The sequence below is a fragment of the Gekko japonicus genome, unplaced genomic scaffold (genome assembly GCF_001447785.1).
Source record: "Gekko japonicus isolate JY-2015 unplaced genomic scaffold, Gekko_japonicus_V1.1 scaffold668, whole genome shotgun sequence".
NCBI lineage: Eukaryota > Metazoa > Chordata > Lepidosauria > Squamata > Gekkonidae > Gekko > Gekko japonicus.
In genome coordinates, this window is record NW_015174861.1 from 6,323 (window position 1) to 26,571 (window position 20,249).

At 46.8% G+C, this 20,249-nt stretch overlaps 1 protein-coding gene across 1 annotated transcript in view; it reads left to right on the forward strand.

The window, feature by feature from the left end:
* Nucleotides 1–2,700: 2,700 nt before the first annotated feature.
* Nucleotides 2,701–20,249, forward strand: part of RDH5 (retinol dehydrogenase 5) — an 18,435-nt gene continuing 886 nt past the window's right edge. Inside the window, exons 1-4 of the mRNA XM_015424703.1 lie at nt 2,701–2,758; nt 10,460–10,794; nt 13,446–13,704; nt 19,684–19,847. Of these exons, the coding sequence (XP_015280189.1) occupies nt 10,482–10,794; nt 13,446–13,704; nt 19,684–19,847 (736 nt within the window). The 5' untranslated portion in view covers nt 2,701–2,758; nt 10,460–10,481. The remainder of the gene's footprint in view (nt 2,759–10,459; nt 10,795–13,445; nt 13,705–19,683; nt 19,848–20,249) is intronic.

Sequence of the window (20,249 nt, forward strand, 5' to 3'; positions counted from 1 at the left end):
AGGAATTCATGAAATAAATCTGTTTGTAGTTGATTTAAGGAGAAACAGGCTGGGAGCTCGCTCAGATTGCGTCCGCCATATTCCGCGACGCTCCGCCTCCCCCCTGCTGCACTCCTTTTATCACAGGTATACTATCTGTTAAAAGACCTTTCCTTGACCACCTGACCTGTGGAGTTGTGCTAGTGTAATTGAATCAAATACAATAAATGTTTTGAAATTGCATACTTTTATAGCTTGGCCCACAACTTTTTCTGCTTATAGTATCAAATTTCAATTTTAAGTCAAAAAAGGCAGCATATAGTCCATTTATCTTTAAATATTTCTCAGCCAAATGTGACAAGATTATCCTGTTATACATTATAGAATAGCCCTTCCTGAAGCCAAATTGTTCAGGTCCCAAAATATTTCAATTGTCCATCCAAGACTTCAATTTGAATTCCAAATGTATGGCATACAATTTGCCCAGCACAGAAAGCAAACTACTGGGCCTGTAAGTCACAGCATCTAATCGAGTACCCTTATTTTTGTAGATAGGTACCACCATTGATGACTGCCAGTCTGCAGGGATTTCACCTGTTTGATCTAACATAGTGGGGGAAAACAGCCAGAAGTGAAGCTCACCAAGTGGAACTTAAGAGGAACAGTTCAGAGAAAATGCCATCTAGACCTGCAGCCTTGCCAGGTTTTAGGCGATGTAGGGTTGCCATGTTCCTTCATCGCTCCGGCAGGGGGATTGGAGGAGGGGTGTTCTAGGAATTCTATTTTTATCATCTTAAAATGCTTTTCAACAACACATACCGTTGTGTTTAGATTAGATGTATATAACAGGTGAATGTCCACACAATTATGTCATGATTGGGGGGGTACATGGGAGGTCAACTGATAAAGATAACTGACACAACCAATCTGAAGGTAGGGTTACCAACTTCCAGGTGGGGTATGGAGATACAGATGAGTTCCCCTGAAGAAAACAGCTGCTTTGGAGAGTGGGCACTGTAGTGTATTCTGAAGCTGCCAGGAATACCTAAAGTGTATTGTGAAACACCTAATTGGGAAGCTATGTTAAGCTTCGTCTTGAACAAGGATTGAAGTCCAAGACTTAAGCGGCCAATCAGGTTCGCATGTATATAAGCGGGAAAGACTCTGATTGGTCCATTATGCGCTCAACCTGATAGGTTGATATCTGTATAGTAGGTGTGGCTACATTAGCCCGGAATGTTTAAATACCGAGCAGCTGCAATGGAAAAGCTGTTCGGGCTATCAGAAGTTGTACCGTGTTAGAGAAGTGATTGTCGAGCTGAAATAAACCTGAGTTTTGCTGAAATCACTCTCTGACTATTTTGTTAAGCACTGGACTTAACAGGCACTATGGTGGCTTCACATCTCTCCTGAGCTCCCTTCTATCCCCAAACTCTGCCCTCCCCAGGAATCACCACCAAGTCTCCAGGCATTTCCCAAGCAAGAATTGGCAACCCAATATGAAGGCCTGTTTATGAGCACTTCTACAGTTCCAGAGGGATTGCTATATCAGGTCTATATGAAAATGGCTTGTGTAACAACCTTATTTATTTAACCGTATTTATATTATTTTATTTTAACCTTATTTAACCTTTATTTACCTAACCTCATTTATTTATTTAATCAATTTGTATCCCACCTTTCTCCCCAGTGGGGAACCAAAGCCGCTTACATCATTCTACTCTGTTCCATTTTATCCTCACAACAACCCTGTGAGGTAGGTTAGGTTGAGAGGCTGAGAGAGGGTGACTGGTCCAAGGTCACCCAGGAAGCTTCCATGGTTCAAGTGGGGATTCCAACCCAGATTTCCCAGGTACTAGTCTGACACTCTTAACCACTACACTCTCACAAGTTTGTGCCCCACGGCCCCCACCAATCTGTTAGGCTTTACAGTACCACTAGCTTTCTTTTTCTTTTTGGAAAGTGAAATTCTTAATACAATTTTTGTTTTTACCGTTCAGTAGCAGCATGAGGAAACCACACACTGACAACCTTGGTCTGGGAAAGATGGGGGGGGGGCCCTTCAAAATAAAAATTAAAGACTTTCCTTCATAACCAGGATATCCTTTCTATTCAGTCATGTGGGGCATGATGGCATCTGCTTTACAAATAGGGGACATGATATGTGGAAAAATCAATCCTGCTTTCTCTTAGTTGCTCAGAGAAATTACCGCAGGGTAATTCATACTTCCTGTTCTGAATCTTGTGCCGAGTCGTGGCTCAATTAACAAAGGAGTTTTCTGTTCTTTGAAGACCTCTTTCCCCTCCTGTTACTGAAATCCACAAATCCTTAACTAGTTCTTGAAAGCAGCTGATTTGTCCCACCTGTAATTAGCTAGTGACCTTTGTAGGGTTTGTGGGGCACAGGGCCAAGAGAGTCTGCCCTTTTCCTCTCCTGTCCTACAGATCCATCTCTTCCATGCAGCTTCGGGTTCAGTTTTTCATCCAGTTCCCCACCTAGCGGGACTCTCTGAATATTGATCTGTAATGTAGAATGGCTGGGCGGGACTAGGCTGTTTTCCTCGAAGCTACACTGAGAGTTAATACTGGAAAGAGTCCCTGCTCTTATGTGTCCTTCACCAGGGAACTGAGTGGGGAGGGAGAGACCAGGCATATCACCATCCTGGACTTTGACTACGAGCAGAACTTTTGTCTGCTCTATTCAGCTAAACAGAGCAGAGGAGCAGCTTCTACTGGTAGCGTCTGGCTGAGCTGATCAACACCCACACCTTGTGAGCAGGTAAAGGGGACATGGAGGGGTAGGTGGGTTGGCTCCAATGTTCCCTCTAAGCTGTGGAGTCTTGTGAGCAGAAATTCTACTTTGTGAGCTACTGGCATTAAAGTTGTGAGCGACCTGTATGGTCCTGCAGCCTTGTGAGTGGGCATGAGAGGGAACATGCCCATTTTGAAGCCAGGTCCAGTTCTCCAGGGTGCAAGCTGGAGCTTTGTTCTACTCCTGGAAGCTGAAATCTTGTATGTGAAAGATAACAGTGAGGTTTTTTTTTAACCATTTAAAGTTTTATTTTCAAAATATCAGATACAGCAGAAATGGGATAAACGCATAAAACTACAATTTCTTATAAAACAAGAAAAGGAGAAAAACATTCAAGACGATTTCCAAAGTCATTAGTTAACATTACACAAACTACGGTAAATCCAGTTTTAGCAAACAAAAGTCAGAATGGTCGTTACCGGCATAACATTAACTAGGTAGCAATCGTATCAGAGTTGAACATAGAAATAGACTGTAATATTAACACTTCCATTGGGTGGGAATGGTGGAAAACTGACTCACTGCGTGACATAAGATCTATAATAGGGTACCATAATTCCACAAAATGAGATATGTAGAGGTCAGAGCTTGTCTGGTTTTGTTGATCTAGAATCTTATCCATTACATAAAAGTCCCATATCCGTTTATACCATGCCGAGAATGAGGGGGGCTTGCTGCTTTTCCATGATGCTGCTATAACAAAACGTGCAGCAGCACATAAAAGTGCTATCAAATCTTTTCTTATTGGCAGTATATCTGTTTTATGCCATAAATTTAAAAGCAGCAGTTCTGGACAGAGAGTGAGGGCTGTCACGTTGGATCCCAAGCCCCAGTTTCACAGCAAAATATTTTAAAGGAATATAATTTTAAATCTTAAATTCAGTGTCCAATTCTGCCATTGTCTATTTTTTTTTAGTGAATCCATACTTCTATTCTTCTTTGATCATTCCTTCTTATTAGTTTGATTGACCTGGTTTGCTACACTGGGGTGTCTCCCCGCCTGACTTGCTGATAGGGAATTCTTTGGGAGGGGGCTTTGTGGGGCCCACCAGCTAATTAAATGGAAGTACAGTGCAGGTGGTAAGTTGGAGCACTTTGGGGGCAGCCCAGGAGGGAGGGGCCCCAGAAGAAACACGAGGGGGCCAGGCCCCATGGGCCCCATGTTAGCTACAGGCCAGAGGAGCAGTGGCATCCCGGTTTTATGGTTGTCTCTGCATGTCTTCAGAGAGCAAGCCAACAGTTGTGCAATTCTGAAATCCCCTCTTTAGCCTTGCATTGGATCACACAGCAAAGACATGCTGAGCAGTTAGAACAGTTGTGTGTGGACTTTGCTCAAAGGTAACTGCAAAGGCTCACCCTAGAACAGGATGTTCTTCTCCAGCTGAAGGGCAAAGCCCATGGCAGAGGCTCCATTCCCCCATGTATCCAGTTCAGACCGTGTGGCCTGCTTGGGCTCCACGCGGTCAGGAGCAAACGTCGAGCTTCGCTCAAAGAGACAATGGACTATGCGGATCCTAGCCCGCACCAATCAGGGGGCTAGGTTCGCGGCTGAGAGCCTATGGAACTCTCGGCCACTGTAAATAACCTATTAGGAAGTGGGGGGGGTGTTTTGGGTGGCGGTTTCCAGGGGAATATAAGCCGGCCTGCGAGCCGGCCAAGGTGTCTTGTTCCTGATCGAATAAAGTACGCTTTGCTGAAATTACTCTCCGTCTGCGTACTTTTCAGTAAATCTGTTTTCCCAGCAGCAGGGACTTCTGTGAACATCATCTGAAAAATAAAATATCTAAGGTTGTGGTCGCACAGGCCAGAAAAATGGGGTGGGGTGGGGAAGCAAGGCTATTGGAAAAAGTGCAGAAAAGGGCAACTGGAATGATAAAAGGTTGGAACACTTTCCCTATAAAGACGCTTGGGGCTGTTTAGCTTGGAGAAATGACGGCTGAGGGGTGACATGATTGAGGTTTATAAGATTATGCATGGAATAGAGCAGGTTGAGAAAGAAGTACTTTTTCCCCTTTCTCACAATACAAGAACTCGTGGGCACTCAATGAAATTGCCGAGCACTAAGGTTAAAACAGATAAAAGGAAGTACTTCTTCACCCAAAGTGATTAACACATGGAATTCACTGCCACAGGAGGTGGCGGCTACAAGTACGGACAGCTTCAAGAGGGAATTAGATAAGCATATGGAGCAGAGGGCCATCAGTGGCTATTAGCCACAAGGTATAGATAGGGGCTCTGGGGCAAGTGATGCTCTGTCATCTTGGTGCTTGGGGGGGGTCAACAGTGGGAGGGCTTCTAATGTCCTGGCCCCACTGCTGGACCTCCTGATGGCACCTGGTATTTTTGGCCACTGTGTGACAGAGTGTTGGACTGGATGGGCCATCGGCCTGATCCAACATTGGCTTCTCTTATGTTCTTATTTCCTTTGGAGGAATTTGACCCACAGTTGCACGATCACACCTCCCTTTGAAGCTGTGGGTGTGGTCCATCAGCGTGTGATGATACGCAAGTGTGGGTGAGTCGGGTTTTGTGTGTGTGCCGTTTTCCCCCATGTGCTTAACCAAGGGATTGATGAATGACATCGCTGCACGGAGGTCTCCCTATGGAGTTTGCGATGATACACATACTGCGAAGGGGGGGGAAACAATGGCACAGAGTCCGGATGGCCTGATCAGACCATCCCGACACCATGAGAGCACGCTGGAGCAATCAGACATAGAAAAGTCCGTCTTTGGTTGCAACCCATTTACTGCCAGATTTTCCCTGGTTTCTTTTAACTCGGCTTCTGTGGCAAAGCAGAACAAGTTGCTGATGGCTGCGGGGCACTTCCCAGATGTTGTTGTCTGGTTGCGCCCTTTAAATCTGCCCGGCATTCGTGCCTGTCTTGGGTCTAATTGTGTGTATGATTGCAGCCTAACTGATGCAAATTGATGGAAACCATCCCTAGTGGGAGTGGCTGGGCTGCAGCTTTACTCTGAGGCAGCAGATGCTAGAAGCCATGGGATTTGCTTCCTGGTAGCAACCAAAAAAGAGTGGTCCCGTCATTTCTGCATCCTGCCGTCATGTATGAAGATAGGAAGCTGCCTTATAGAGAGTCACTGTTATTGCTCCATCTAGCTCAGTATTATGTCTCTCTGGTAGACGTTTTGACAGGTGCTGAGCAGAGAAATGTCTTTTCCAACACCTGGTACCTGACATCAGTTTCTTTTTAAACTGAAGATGCTGGGCCTGGACCTTCTGCGTGCAAACCGTGTGATCTTTTTCGAAGCCAGCAGCCTTGAATCAGCCATCCTGGGGCATAAGTTGCTTCCATACAAGGAACAGAAGAAACCCCCTGAATTCAATGGGAATGTTCATTCTGAATATGAATCATGTGTAGGGTTGGCAACGGCCTGGAACAAGAAATCTGTCCTGTCCCTTTAATACTGGCTTGATGAGATTTTATTTTACCTGATGGTATTATATGCCTCCATGCCATGAAATGCTTCTGCTTGCCATTCCACATGTGAAAGGGGCACGAATATGTTTCTCTAGGCTAGCTGGCAACTTTATGGGCTTCTTTCTGCAGATTTAAAAAAAAAATCCTCCTTGACCGGGTGTTCCAGGGTAGCTGCAGATGCTCCACCCACTGTCAGTATGGGAGGAGGGTGGAGCTAAGCTCTGCTTTCAGAATGGCAGGCCTCTCACTGCCACGCCCCATCACCCCCACTTGGCCCTCTAAAAGGAAGGTTGCCAACCTCCAGGTGGTGGCTGGAGACCTCCTGGGATTACGACTGATCTCCGGGTGACAGAGATCAGTTGCCCTGGAGAAAATGGCCCCTTTGGAACGTGGACTCTATGGCGTCATACCCCACTGAAGCCTCTCCCCTCCCCAAACCCCATCCTCCTCAGTCGCCACCCCCAAAATCTGCAGGTATTTCTCAAGGTGGAGCTGGCAACCCTATTTAAAAGGCTTTTTCCTTTCCCAGCTGAACTACTACCTGGCTTCACAGTGCAGCTCAGCTGGGAAATGGAGATGAAAAGCTTCTGGGTGGCAGGAAGGCTTGCCGTAGTTGATGTTGCACCATGTGTATTTGTGACAGAGGGAAAGGGGTCAGGGAGTTGCAGCAGCAGGGTGATTCACTGATTCACAAGGCCTTTGCTGCTGCAGAGATTTGTTTTCACACCCCCATGAAGATCGCTCCAGCCACAGTTATCTTTGGTTCTACACCCCACAGAGCCTGAGATAACATAGCCTGGAGCACTGTTGTACACGCTACATAATGCACTTTCAATCCACTTTCAATGTACTTTGCAACTGGGTTTCGCTGTGTGAAATGGCAAAATCCACTTGCAAACGATTGTTGAAGTGGACTGAAACTGCGTTATTTAGCATGTGTGAAAGCGCCCAACAGTGTGATTTCTCATCTCAATATAATGTGGACTACTAAACCCCATCTAGGGTTCCTCCCTCTCTGGCCTAAATTAGCATGAGTTAGGATTGTACAGTGGTGTTTTATGCAGTGCTGCATGGGTGAATTTTCATATATATCTAAATGCATTGACATTATGAATGTGTTGTCTGTGTTTTGATCCCAGAGGTGTGAGAAGCCTTGCAAACATATCCTGATGTGTAGCCCTTACCAATTCCAGAGTAACCAGAAACCAGACAGAACTTTTGTCTCACATTTGGTCCTCTTGGGAGGAATTATATAAAACTGTGAGTTAATTATGTCCTCCTGGCCCTCTACTCACTGAAAGAAAACATGGAGTTGGACTTCATGTAATTCAAGGCACCCCAGGTCCTGTTCCTGATTTGGATCAGGCATGTTACAAAATGAGGTTATGAAACCCCACCCCCACCCCCACCTTGTCCTGGGAGTCTGGAGCAGGGGGCTAATCCTCTAATACCTAATGTCTGGGTAACAGGGACCAAGGGTCTGTCATGTGAGAGGAAGCTGAGCAAAAGTTTCCCAGGGCTTGGAATGGGATCCATGAGCTGCATTAGCTCCATAAAGCTCAGAGATTAATGTGATACCATCAGGGAAATAGTTTCCCAAAGATCTGTTTCACTAGCACAATTGCACTGGGTGTTTTCACAGTCTTGTGTCTTGGTGAAGCTCAGCCGAGGAGACTACAGCTAGGATGCCCTGCTTTGATTCTTAGCTCTTTCAGAGGTTGGGGGCAGGTGAGCCCAAGCCACCTGTGCCGGTCTCTTTCTTTAGAGTGGCTCTCTTTTCTGTATCCTGTTTGCTTAAATGAATGTACTTTAAAAAGTTAGGCTTCCTAATTTCTTCTTTACCCTTGAGGGAAATCCCTACTTCTATTATTCTTTGACCGTCCTGATTCTGGACACAAGGCCCAATTAACTCAGGCATTCCCAGGAGTGCTAACTTTTTGAAAGCACGTAGGTGTGTGAAGATGGAAAACTTGTGTGATTTGTACAATGCCAGTGTAACTTGGATTTGGTAGGGTCAGATCCAAATGTTGAACCGTTATACAAATCAATGTGTGCATGGATCCATCTTCACCCAGCTATGCTTTTAAGCAGCTGTCGTGCTTTCAAAAGAATACTAGAAGTGAAGCACACCTCAAGGAACAGTTAAAGGATATTAAAATTAAGTGATTAATCTGTATTGACTGTCTCATATTTTGAAGGTGGACAGATCACTTTTTTCTCTCTGTCTCAGATTTGTCCCTCTCATGTCTTTATGCTAGGATCTGTTTCTACCAGAAGATGGAGCTGGAATCCTGCTACCTTCTGATGCTGTTATCCCCTCTAATCCCAATCACACCCTGGCTGGTGCCTGCGGCCTTGTCCAGGATGGGTTGTCATAGCAACCAAAGGCAATCCTGGAGAAGGGACGTCAGAATACATATTTCCGTAGCACACTGTAGGAAGGTGCACGTGAGGCCCTACTAGAGGTGTTATAGTATGGTATGAACAAAGTTTGAGCCCAGTGGCACTTTTAAGACCAACAAAGTTTTATTCAAGGTATAAGCTTTCGCATATGCACACAGTTCTTCAGATACAAGGAAATGGAAATTACCAGACCGTACATATAGGTTGAAGAGGAGCAGTAAACTAGCATACAGCATAATGAAGATGTTTAACAGATTCAAGGACCAAACAGGAATAACAAGCTTAGTTTATGTGGTTACCATTTGTTTGGGTTTAATTCCAGGGGAAAACATAGTGAAGGAAATCAATATGTCAAATTTGGAGATTGATGGGCGGATGTGTCCTTAATTGTGGGATGCTGAGAGTAATTAACTGAGACCTTGCCAGTATAGTATCATACTGTTTGAGATGGCATGACTCCACAGTCAAATACTTCAGTTGGAGCTTTGGGAAAAGTTTGCATCTACCTGCTAGTGCAAGGATAAGAGAAGAGTCATGGACTGTACTTCTGACGAGTCAAGTCTCCCCTAGAGGGTAATACAAATAGTTTTGATCCCAGTCATAGACAGTCCCTGACTACTCTACTGACTTCTCCAACTCTTTTGCTGAACAGAGCTGGTTCAGATTACATGCCCACACTGTCCCTCCCCCCCAATTAGGCTTGTATCCTTGTATTTAAGTGGTCTCACTCTATTTTTATTTTCCCCCCTCCGTGTCTATAGCACTATACCAGAAAGGCAGAGGTGTGGAGAGATTTATTTACTTATGTACTTTATTTATACCCCATTTTGCTATTCTTTAAGGACCCAAATCGGTTTACATTGTTCTCCTTTCTTCCTTTTTATCCTCACAATAACACTGCATGGTAAGTTGTGTGTGACTGGCCCAAGGTCACCCTGCAATCTCCCATGACATAGTGGAAATCTGACCCTACTTCTCCCAGACCTTAGTCTGATACTCTAACCACTACACCACACTGGCTTTCATGTCAAAGGAGGAGTCTCAGAAAGAAGGGTGCTTTGTGTTACGGTTACTGATGGTAGGAGACGGCAGCAATGTGCTGAGGTATTGATGTTTGTGTGAACAGTTGGTAAGAGATCTGGCATCTATGCCCACATTGCAAACACATGTAAAAGACTGTTTACCACTGCTCAGAGTCCAGCAGGCTAGTATCTAGAATGTTTTATTGTCAATCTCTATGGCCCACTCAAGCAGTGGTTCTTAATCTTTAATTCACTACCATCCACCAAGTACCCAACATTCTAACCAGGGCTTTTTTGTTAAAAAAAGCCCAGCAGGAACTCATTAGCATAATTGGCCACACCCAACAGCAGAAACGTATTATCTTATTAGGCCACACCCCTGACAGCACAGTTCATTAGCATATGAGGCCACACCCCCGTGTTACCAGACGTGTGCTCACCTAGCCACACCCACCCTTTGCTTCTTATTCTGTTTACCTTGTTTGTTGTCACCAGGGCTTTTTTTGTAGCAGGAACTCCTTTGCATGTTAGGCCACACGCCCCTAATGTAGCCAATCCTCATGAGTTTCTGCTGTTGGGTGTGGCCTATTATGCTAATGAGTTTCTGCTGAGCGTGGCCAACTCAGGAGCCAGCCGGAACTCCGTTCCTGCCCCAAAATAGCCCTGATTATAACTGAATGCCTCCCATGCTACAAGTTAAAAAAGGACATTAAACCATCCCTTTGGACAAGGTAACTTACTTTATATAGGTATATTTATGTGCCGCAATCCTATACTTCCAGCTGTTTCCGCTTATCCCTGCAGGCCTTTGGCTAGATTCTCTGCTATGTGGCTCTACGTGCTGCTCGTGAGCTTCCTCTGGGCTGCAGTTTGGTTCTTCCGTGACCGGCAGATGTTGAGCTCCTTCAAGGATAAGTATGTTTTCATCACGGGCTGTGACACCGGCTTTGGGAACATGCTGGCCAAGCGACTTGACAAGAAGGGTTTTCATGTGCTGGCAGGCTGCCTAACCCTAAAAGGGGCAGACAGCCTGAAGCGGGCCACATCGCCAAACCTTCGCACCATGCTGATTGATGTCACCAACTCTGAGAGCATCCGCAAAGCAGTGGAGTGGGTGCAGACTGAAGTGGGTGGAAAAGGTGAGTCTCACCCAGTGGGTATCAGGAAGAAAACATAGGCTGAGACAGGGCTGGTGTCAGCAAACTCTGAGGTGGAGCAGCTGCCAAGGCCCAGAGTTTCTGGCAAGACCTACTGCTGCTGCCGCCCCTTGCACATTCTCTTGCTAGCACTCTATTACCCATGCTCCCTGCTTGTATGCACTGCCTGGTGCCACTGGAGGAAGGCCTGCAGCCAGCTGTGAGCATGGGCAGTGGGAGTGCTTATGAGCAGAGAAGGCAGGGACACTCAAGCCAGGGGGAGGCATGCAGGTGGGTTAATTAATTAATTATTGTATGGAATTGTGTGCAGAATAGCTAGGAGATCCTAAGACTGCCTGGCAGCAGAAGTTCTAGCTCTTTAGTGTTATGCACCACTAGGTGGCGAGCTAGACTTTGTTTTTAAGGCAAGAGACATTCCAGAGGTGGTTTGCCATTGCCTGCCTCTGCATCGTGACCCTAGTATTCCTTGGAGGTCTCCCATCCAAATACTAGCCAAGGCCGACCCTGCTTAGCTTCTGAGATCTGACAGGATCAGGCTAGCCTCAGCTATCCAGGTCAGGGCATGCAGGTGGGTGAGAGGGAAGGAGAACATGAGTGACTGGTGGTGGGCAGAGGAGGGGACATCTGGGAGCCTGCTTAGGGCTCCCCAAAACCTGGAACTGGCCCTGAGCTGAGGGCAAAGCTGTGAATATGTCAGGAGCAGGGTTCTGCAGAAGCACAGGAAAAAACATAGAGTGTGGTACTAGACACAGAATTCTGTTTCCTATGGCGCACTCAAGCAGTGGTTCTTAATCTTTAATTCACTTTAATTCAGGTTTCATTTTGCAGAATACAGCAAGTTTCTAGCCAAGTTTGAAAGTGTGGCCAATATATCTAATAAGTCTCAGAAGGGTGGCTGAAGATGTTATTTATTACATGCATATCCATCCGGGCTTTCTTCCACTGAGCCCCAAATCATACACATGGTCACCCCTCCTCCATGCAAAAACTCTGTGATGCAGTAAAGTTAGGCAACTCTTCTGCTGTTAGGGGTGGGGGTTCCAGGCCCTGCATAACTCCTAACCTCTCCCCATTATTAGCAGAACCAGAACAACAGTGAGATCCTAAGCAGAGTTACAGAATTCTAAGCCCATTGGACTTGAAGGGTGTCACTTTGTCTAGGATTGCACTGTACATTATGCAAAACTGATGTTTCTAAAAGCACAATAAATTACATCAAACAATAGAAAGCAAGCAGATTTTCTTAAATCTGTATAACTGGTAAAGGATTTGCCTTTTCTTCATGGAACGTTTGAATTGCCTTATGTAGAGTTTTAATATTTGTAGCACTCATAATAAGAGAACATACTGATGTAATATAAAAGCATGGGGATGCATAACTAGCAGCTCCCCAATATGGCTGATGATTTGTACTGTGGCTAGAATACCCTGTGTCTTGCTCTTGCAAAACCTCGTTGGTGTGGCTGGGTTCTTTCCAGACAAAGTTCCTACTGCAGTTTTCTGTTGGTATGCCACTTCTTATAGAGTGCTCTAGCAGTTTTTCTCCTCTTACTAACAGGAAATATTTGCCTCCTTCTAAGTTTGAAGGGGCAGAACTAAATGCCCTGAGTGAAATGGAAATATGTTTTTAAAAAACTACAAGCTTCTGGATTCATTTTATGGCATAGGTTTGATTCCAAATTGGGGAGAAAAATGGAACCTTTGAAGAGACACAGCACACTGTTTCATTTGGGTCTTGGTAGCTATAAAATTAATCCAGCAGACAGAGTGCCTGACTGGTCATATTTTCTTCTCCTCCGTGGAGAAGAAAGATTGACCGGCTGGTCAATGGATTCTTATGGATCCATTGACAAATCAGGGACTCAGAGGAATCCATTAAGGACAGCTCCCTGACCACTGAACTAGTGTTCTGGTGTGAATGGGCTTGGCTTAAATGGGATGGGACTTGCTTACTTGCACTGCTGAGATAAAGAAAGAAACTGATTTAGCAAGTAGCCTATCACCTGGGATTGCCAATCCATTTTGGGAACTTCCTGGAACTTTGCCTTGGGAAGGGCAAAGTTTCAGGAGGGGAGAAAGCTGAGCTGGGATGTGACGTCTCTTTAGCATTCCCATTTCCACCAGACTTACCACCCTTTGTTTCAAAGCTGCCATTTCCTCCAAGGAAATTGATCTTTGTAGTCTGAAAATCAGCTGTAATTCTGAGGAGAACTCCAAGCACTATGTTGAAGTTGGTAACCCTGGACTGTCTGTTGAGGACAGTAAGGAAGCAGACAGGAGAGGGCTGGAGGCAGCTCAAGTTGGTGGGGCTGTGCCCCATTTGTCCTTGTGGTGAACCAGCCTCAACTGATGGTGAAATAGGACAGGCACATTAACTAACTCCAAGCCTCTCTCAGTCCCAGAAAGAGGCACCATAGGAAGCAACACAAAGGAACTGGTTGAGGAATAGGGAGACAATGACATTCTCGTCCCTTCGAGTCCCAAGTCGTGGACACAGAAGGAATTCATACAGGCGCTTCAAATCAGCAAACAGTATTTAATTCACCAGTCTGTGGCATGAAAAACAAGATGGTTTCCACTGGAGCTATTCTGTTCCCTCTGGCCCACACACATCAGCCTCTCTCTCTCTCCAGGGCTCTTTGGACTGGTGAACAATGCAGGCGTGGCCAACCCCATCGGACCCACAGAATGGATGCACATAGAAGATTACCGCAAAGTCATGGCTGTCAACGGCTTCGGGGTAATCGAAGTATCTCTGGCCTTCCTACCTCTCCTCAAACAGGCACGTGGCCGCGTGGTCAATGTTTCCAGCGTTCTAGGTCGTATCGCGGCCAATGGTGGTGGCTACTGTATTTCCAAATACATGGTTGAGGCCTTCTCCGACAGCCTCAGGTAGGATTCCAGGTAGAGCTTTGCTTATTTTCATCCTTGTCGTCTTTCCCATTCTAGCACTTAGTCCTTTGCTCTTCTGGACAAACACTGCTTCCTTATGACTCATTCCATCCCCCCCACACATACCTTTTTTGCCATCTCACATCTCACATTTTCTTGATTCAAAAACATCCTCCTTTTATACCAGTTCCCACCTCCTTTTCTTTAACAGCCTCGTTCTTTCTGTTACTTTTTCACCCCAAAGCTCCTCTTCATCCTTGTAGAAGGTATACTTCCTACAGATTAAATTGCGCCTACAAGGAGAGTGGAGTAGGAATACCTTTGCTCCCCTTGTTAATGAGAAAAGGCTAGTCCTTTGTACTGGTAATACCCTTCTGACTTGCCAAAGCAAGAGGCCTGGCCTTAAAAACGAAACAGAGCAGTAGCTGAGACAAGGGCTGGAAAAATCCCAAGAAGTTATACATGGGTACACTGGCACCTGTGAATCCATAAACTCTTATACACCGCTGTGCAGGGTTAGGGCCCATTAATGTGAACTGTCTTCCCACTTTGCCCCAGCCCTCTCTAATAAATAGCCTTTTCCCCCTTACAAATGTGAAATCTGCTTTTTGTTCCACCACTCTGCCCCACAATTTTTCATCAAAGCATTCATGCTTAACAATCCTGTTGCTAGTGTCTCCTCATTAGGGTTGCCAAGTCAACTTACCTTGGCGGTGGGGGAGCCTCGCCGGGCTCCGGGAGCTCTCCAGGAATGCGTGCGCGCATGCGCCGCCAGCACATCACAGGAAGTGACGCGCTACGTCGCTCACGTTGGGGGCGTGGCCCCGATCGTCGGAGGGGAAAACGCTGCGCTGCAGAGTTCCCCCCGGGGCCCAATTCCGCGGCGGCGGAAATCGGGCCTCCAAAGCAGGGGTTTACCTGCCACCCGCCCCCACTTGGCAGCCCTACTCCTCATTCTATTTTAGTTCCCAAGAAATACTTTTTAGGGGGAGGGGAAACAGTTTCTCCCCTCATCTCAGCTTCTGCATTTTGAAACAGAAGCAATTAAAAGAAAAGTCGAAAGAGAACTTTAAAAAGCAACAACCCGTGAGTGGGGTTGCTGGGACTGAGTTGCAAAATACCTGGAGACTTTGGGGGTGGATCTGGGAGAGGGTGGGGTTTGGGGAGGGGAGGGGCTTTACCATGGTACAAGGCCACCCTCCAAAGCAGCCATTTTCTCCAGGGGAGCTGATCTCTGTCAGCTGGAGGTCAGTTGTAAAAGTGGGAGATCCCCAGGCCCCACCTGGAGGCTGGCAACCCTTCATGAGTGCAAAGTTTCTTGGGAAAAGCAGGTGCTACATGGCTTCTGCGAGTTCTGGAAATTCAGGACCGCCTTTCAAAAGGTAATTCTATTTCTCGCTTTTATAATTTTTTATAACACTTAAACTTCTATGTTATTACAAGCTTTTTCTGGTTCTTACCAGGTAGGCTACTGTTGGGAATTCTTTCTCATTGTCTTTCACATTGATTGAATTGTGCTGGTCAATGACTGTAATCAGGGCTTTTTTTGTAGAAAAAGCCCAGCAGGAACTCATTAGCATAATAGGCCACACCCAACAGCAGAAACTCATTAGCCTATTAGGCCACACCCCTGACAGCACAGGTCAATGGCATATTAGGCCACACCACCATGTTACCAGAAGTGTGGTTATCCAGCCACACCCACCTTTTGCTTCTTATTCTCTTTACCTTGTTTGTTGACAAAACCCAGGGCTTTTTTGGTAGCAGGAACGCCTTTGCATGTTAGGCCACACACCCCTAATGGTAGCCAATCCTAATGAGTTTCTGCTGTTGGGTGTGGCCTATTATGCTAATGAGTTCCTGCTGGGCGTGGCCACCTCGGGAGCCAGCCGGAACTCCGTTCCTGTGCGTTCCTGCCCAAAAATAGCCCTGACTTTAATAATAAACTGACTGACTGGACTGCCTTTCTATGCTCATCTCCAAGGAATAGTAGTTCCTCACCCCAAATGTCTAAACCAGCCAAATCCAGCTCGCAAACTGCTGCTGTTCAACTCTCCTTGGGTGGTCATATCCATGCACATACCACCACCACCACCCTTAGACTAGGGAAAACCAATTTCCACCTCTTCCATATGCAGAATGTGCTTCACCATCCAGCCTGATTTCCCTTTAATTAGAGCTCCTTGTTCCTCACTGGTGGTCTCAGCTATGTGGCCACCCAGGTGCTGCCCCGGGCCCGGGCCCCATGCTGCTGGCTGCCCAACCACTTCCCAGTGGCCCCGGTTGCTGCTGCCACGGCCCCCTCTGCTGCATGACCAGCGCCAGGCACAAGGGAGGGAGCAACAGAGGGTTGTTGCACCCACCTGGCTGCTCACTCACCCCGGGCAGCGGAGAAGGAGAACCGCACAATTAGGGCTGCCAACTCCAGGTTGGGAAATACCTGGAGATTTTGGGGGTGGAGCCTGAGGAGGGCGGGGTTTGGGGAGGGGAGGGACTTCAGTGGTGTAGAATGCCATAGAGTCTACCTTCCAAAGCAGCCATTTTCTCCAGGTAAACTGATCTCTGTTGCCTGGTGAACCGTTGTAATAGCAGGCGATCTCCAGCCACCACCTGAAGGTTGGCAACCCTGCTGCACCAAACAGCCACCATTAGACACCACTCCCACCTGCCTGCTTACTTGAGTCAGCTAGCCCTTTCCCAGGCAGTTGAGCAAGAGAGCAAGAGAGCAGCGGCTCTTACCATCTCGGTGCTGATCGGAGCCTGCAGCTTTGTGCGCTGAGCACGGGATGGGTGGAGGGGGAGCATTGCTGTGGATCCTGCCATTGCCTCTTCTCCCACTCTTTTTTGGTGACGGGCAGTAGGCCTGCTGGACCAGAGATGCAGGTCCTAATACGGAATGGATGCCTGTATGTTTGCCACAACAGGACTCAGAAGTCTTGTAAGTGAAACACCTTTTAATAAAGTCATCCTCTGGACTGAGAGAAGTGGCTCGTTAATCGATGGTATCATCACAGTAAACTGATCTCTGTTGCCTGATGAACCGTTGTAATAGCAGGCGATCTCCAGCCACCACCTGAAGGTTGGCAACCCTGCTGCACCAAACAGCCACCATTAGACACCACTCCCACCTGCCTGCTTACTTGAGTCAGCTAGCCCTTTCCCAGGCAGTTGAGCAAGAGAGCAAGAGAGCAGCGGCTCTTACCATCTCGGTGCTGATCGGAGCCTGCAGCTTTGTGCGCTGAGCACGGGATGGGTGGAGGGGGAGCATTGCTGTGGATCCTGCCATTGCCTCTTCTCCCACTCTTTTTTGGTGACGGGCAGTAGGCCTGCTGGACCAGAGATGCAGGTACTAATACGGAATGGATGCCTGTATGTTTGCCACAACAGGACTACTTGCAACTCCTTTTTGCCCCCCATTTCAGGTCAGGAATAGGGCACAGGAACAAAGGCCTCACTCTTCCCCTCCCATCACAGAAGTGGGCCCCTGCTTGATATTGGGGGGGGGGAATGCTGGGAGCACAGCATGTCTAGAGAGCCAGTTTGGTGTAGTGGTTAAGTGCGCAGACTCTAATCTGGAAGAACCGGGTTTGATTCCCCACTCCTCCACATGCAGCTGCTGGGGTGACATTGGGTCAGTTACAAGTTGTTTCAGAGCTGTTCTCTCAGGAGCAGTTCTTGAAAGAGCTCTCTCAGCCCCACCTACCTCACAGCGTGTCTGTTGTGGGGAGGGGAAGGGGAAGGAGATTGTGAGCCGCTCTGAGACTCCTTTGGTAGTGAAAGGTGGGATGTAAATCCAGTCTCCTCCTCCTCCTCCATCAGGTTTGGCCTATAAGTGCTGCCCGCTGTGACGCTGGCAACATTCCAGGCACATTCCAGTTTGGTGTAGTGGTTACGTGCACAGACTCTAATCTGGGAGAACCGGGTTTGATTCCCCACTCCTCCACTTGCACCTGGCTGGATGACCTTGGGCAAGCCATAACTCTGGCACAGCTGTCCTTGAAAAAGAGCAGTTTCTGTCAAGAGCTCTCTCAGCCCCACCTACCTCACAGGGTGTCTTTTGTGGGGAGGGGGAGGGAAAGGAGTTTGTAAGCCGCTCTGAGACACCTTTGGGTAGTGAAGGACGGGGTATAAATCCAATCTCCTCTTCTCTTCTTCTTCTTATTGAAGAGCAAGTGTAGTAAACTAGCTACCCCTTAGAACATCTTTCCAGAGCACACACACCCCCATTAACTTGTAAATTGTTTCTTAGGGCCTAGCCAGACAATGTAACAAAATGTGTCCCTGTGGGTTGCCAGCTCCAACTTGGGAAATTCCTGGAAATCTGTGTGGAGCCTGGGGAGGGATCTCAGTGGGGTATAATGGCATAGAGTCCACTCTCCAATGAAGCCATTTTATCCAGGGGGAAGGATCTCTATACTCTGGAGATCAGCTGTAATTCTGAAGGATCTCCAGGCCCTACCTGAAGGTTGGCAACCCCACACCCCATGCAATTTGTCCTTGGTGCGATGCAAGCTACTAGGCCTCATCCATCCTGTCCCCTCTAGGCAGAGGGTACTAGTCTTGGGGGAAGAAATGGGGGGGGGAGAACCCACTAGAAAATATACAGAATTAGACCTGGCTAGTGTTGCTTGCTGTTCTTTAAACAACCTCCAGCTGAATAAGCTCCCTAATGTGCCAGTGCCACACTCAACAAGGATATGAAAATGTCTAAAGTGGCATAGCCAGCAATAAGGAAGCTGGAATTGGGCTGCTATAATGACATCAGTGGCAGTAGCCAATAGATGCTCATGATGACACCCAGTTACTTTCCACATGACAACCCTAATAGTAAGTAATGCACTTTGGCTCAGTTCAGTCATCACATGAAATCATGATTTATTTTTAACTATGACTAGTTAGTGAAACTGCGATCACTCACATTCTGGTTTGCCTCAACAAATGCTGGTCTCATTGCCTTGGCCTCTGTAGGCAAAGGGCACCACCACGGAACAACCTGAACTAGGACGTTTACATCCACACATCATGGCGTTTCCCAGACAGCCTTAATGTTCCAGGTTCATTTCCCTTTGTTACCATCCCCCCACCACCACCACCCGTTCCCACACAGCTTTGTTAGCAATCCTTTGCTGTCCTGGCTTTTCAACAATTCCCACTGCACTTTCTGACATTTGTTTTCCCCATGTTTCAGAAAGGAGGGAAATGTTGAAAAATGGGACAGCAAGGGATTGCTAACAAGGCTGTGTGGAAATGAAGAAAAAAGGAACAATCACAGGGCAATGAAACTGGAACATGAAGGCTGTCTGGGAAATGCCTTTGTGTAGGGTAGGGAGGTGAGCCTCCAGGTGGAACGTGAGGATCCCCTGGAATTACAGCTCATCTCTAGATTATAGAGATCAGTTCCCCTGGAGAAAAGGGATGCTTTGGAGGGTGGACTCTGTGGCATTGTACCCCACTGAGGTTTCTGTCCTCCCCAGACTCCACCCCCCAAATCTCCAGGACTTTCCCAACCTGGATCTGACCACTCTACACCTGTCTCCTGCTGGTGGGCCACAGGGGTACCTGCCAACCCTACCTGTGTGAAACCATAGTTCCGACTATGATTAAAGAACCAATTTCAGATCCTGGCTTGATGACGGACTCTAGCTATAAGCGGAATACTCTGCATTCAAATAATCACAGTAGCCACAGTCCATGAAACCGTGGTTTCACATAACATCGTAAGGTGACAAAAAGTGATCATCTGCACAACCCTGTATTTCAGCAGAAGATGTTGAACAGCAGTGACTTCTAGTTACTTCATTCAAATCCTTCTGTTTTATTTGGTGTAACAAAACAGGTAAAGAAAAGCATTTATGATGTTAAAATATAATTACAGTAAAGGATGCTATTATATAATTATGGTGAAGGATACTATTTTCTGTTAGTGAAACCTGATTCCAAATGCTGCAGTTTGTTAAGTATAGAACACCTCTCTTGCAGGAGGGACATGTATCATTTTGGGATAAAGGTTTCCATTGTGGAGCCAGGCTTCTTCAAGACTGGATTGACTAATCTTGAAGCTATAGAGGCCTCCTTGCGGCAGCTCTGGGACCGCATGAGCCCTGAGACACGGCAGAGCTACGGAGAAGATTTCATTGCAAAATGTGAGTGCCACTGCAGCTGCAGCAGAAGAGAGGGAAAATGGACTTGAGGGGAAATGTAGCTATTAGCTGTACCAACCTCTACCTCAAAAGAGGCATTGGAAAGCAGCAGCAACCGGTAACTTCATTTAACCAAGCTGTTCTTCTTTCACCTTAAGCTGTGTGGCAAATTCAGATTCTGACCGTTCTGTTTTAATCAGCATTTTGTTTTCCTCACCCACTTGTAACCCAACACAATCCAAGAAAAGTTCATCAACTACGTATAGTTAAGGGTTTATGCATGTAGTATGTATAGTTAATGATCCCCTCTCATGATCCACCTAAGTTCACAGAATCAGCCTCTGTTTGAAAACCTCCAAAGGAGAGCCCACCACCTCCCAAGGAAGCCTGCTCCACTGAGGAACC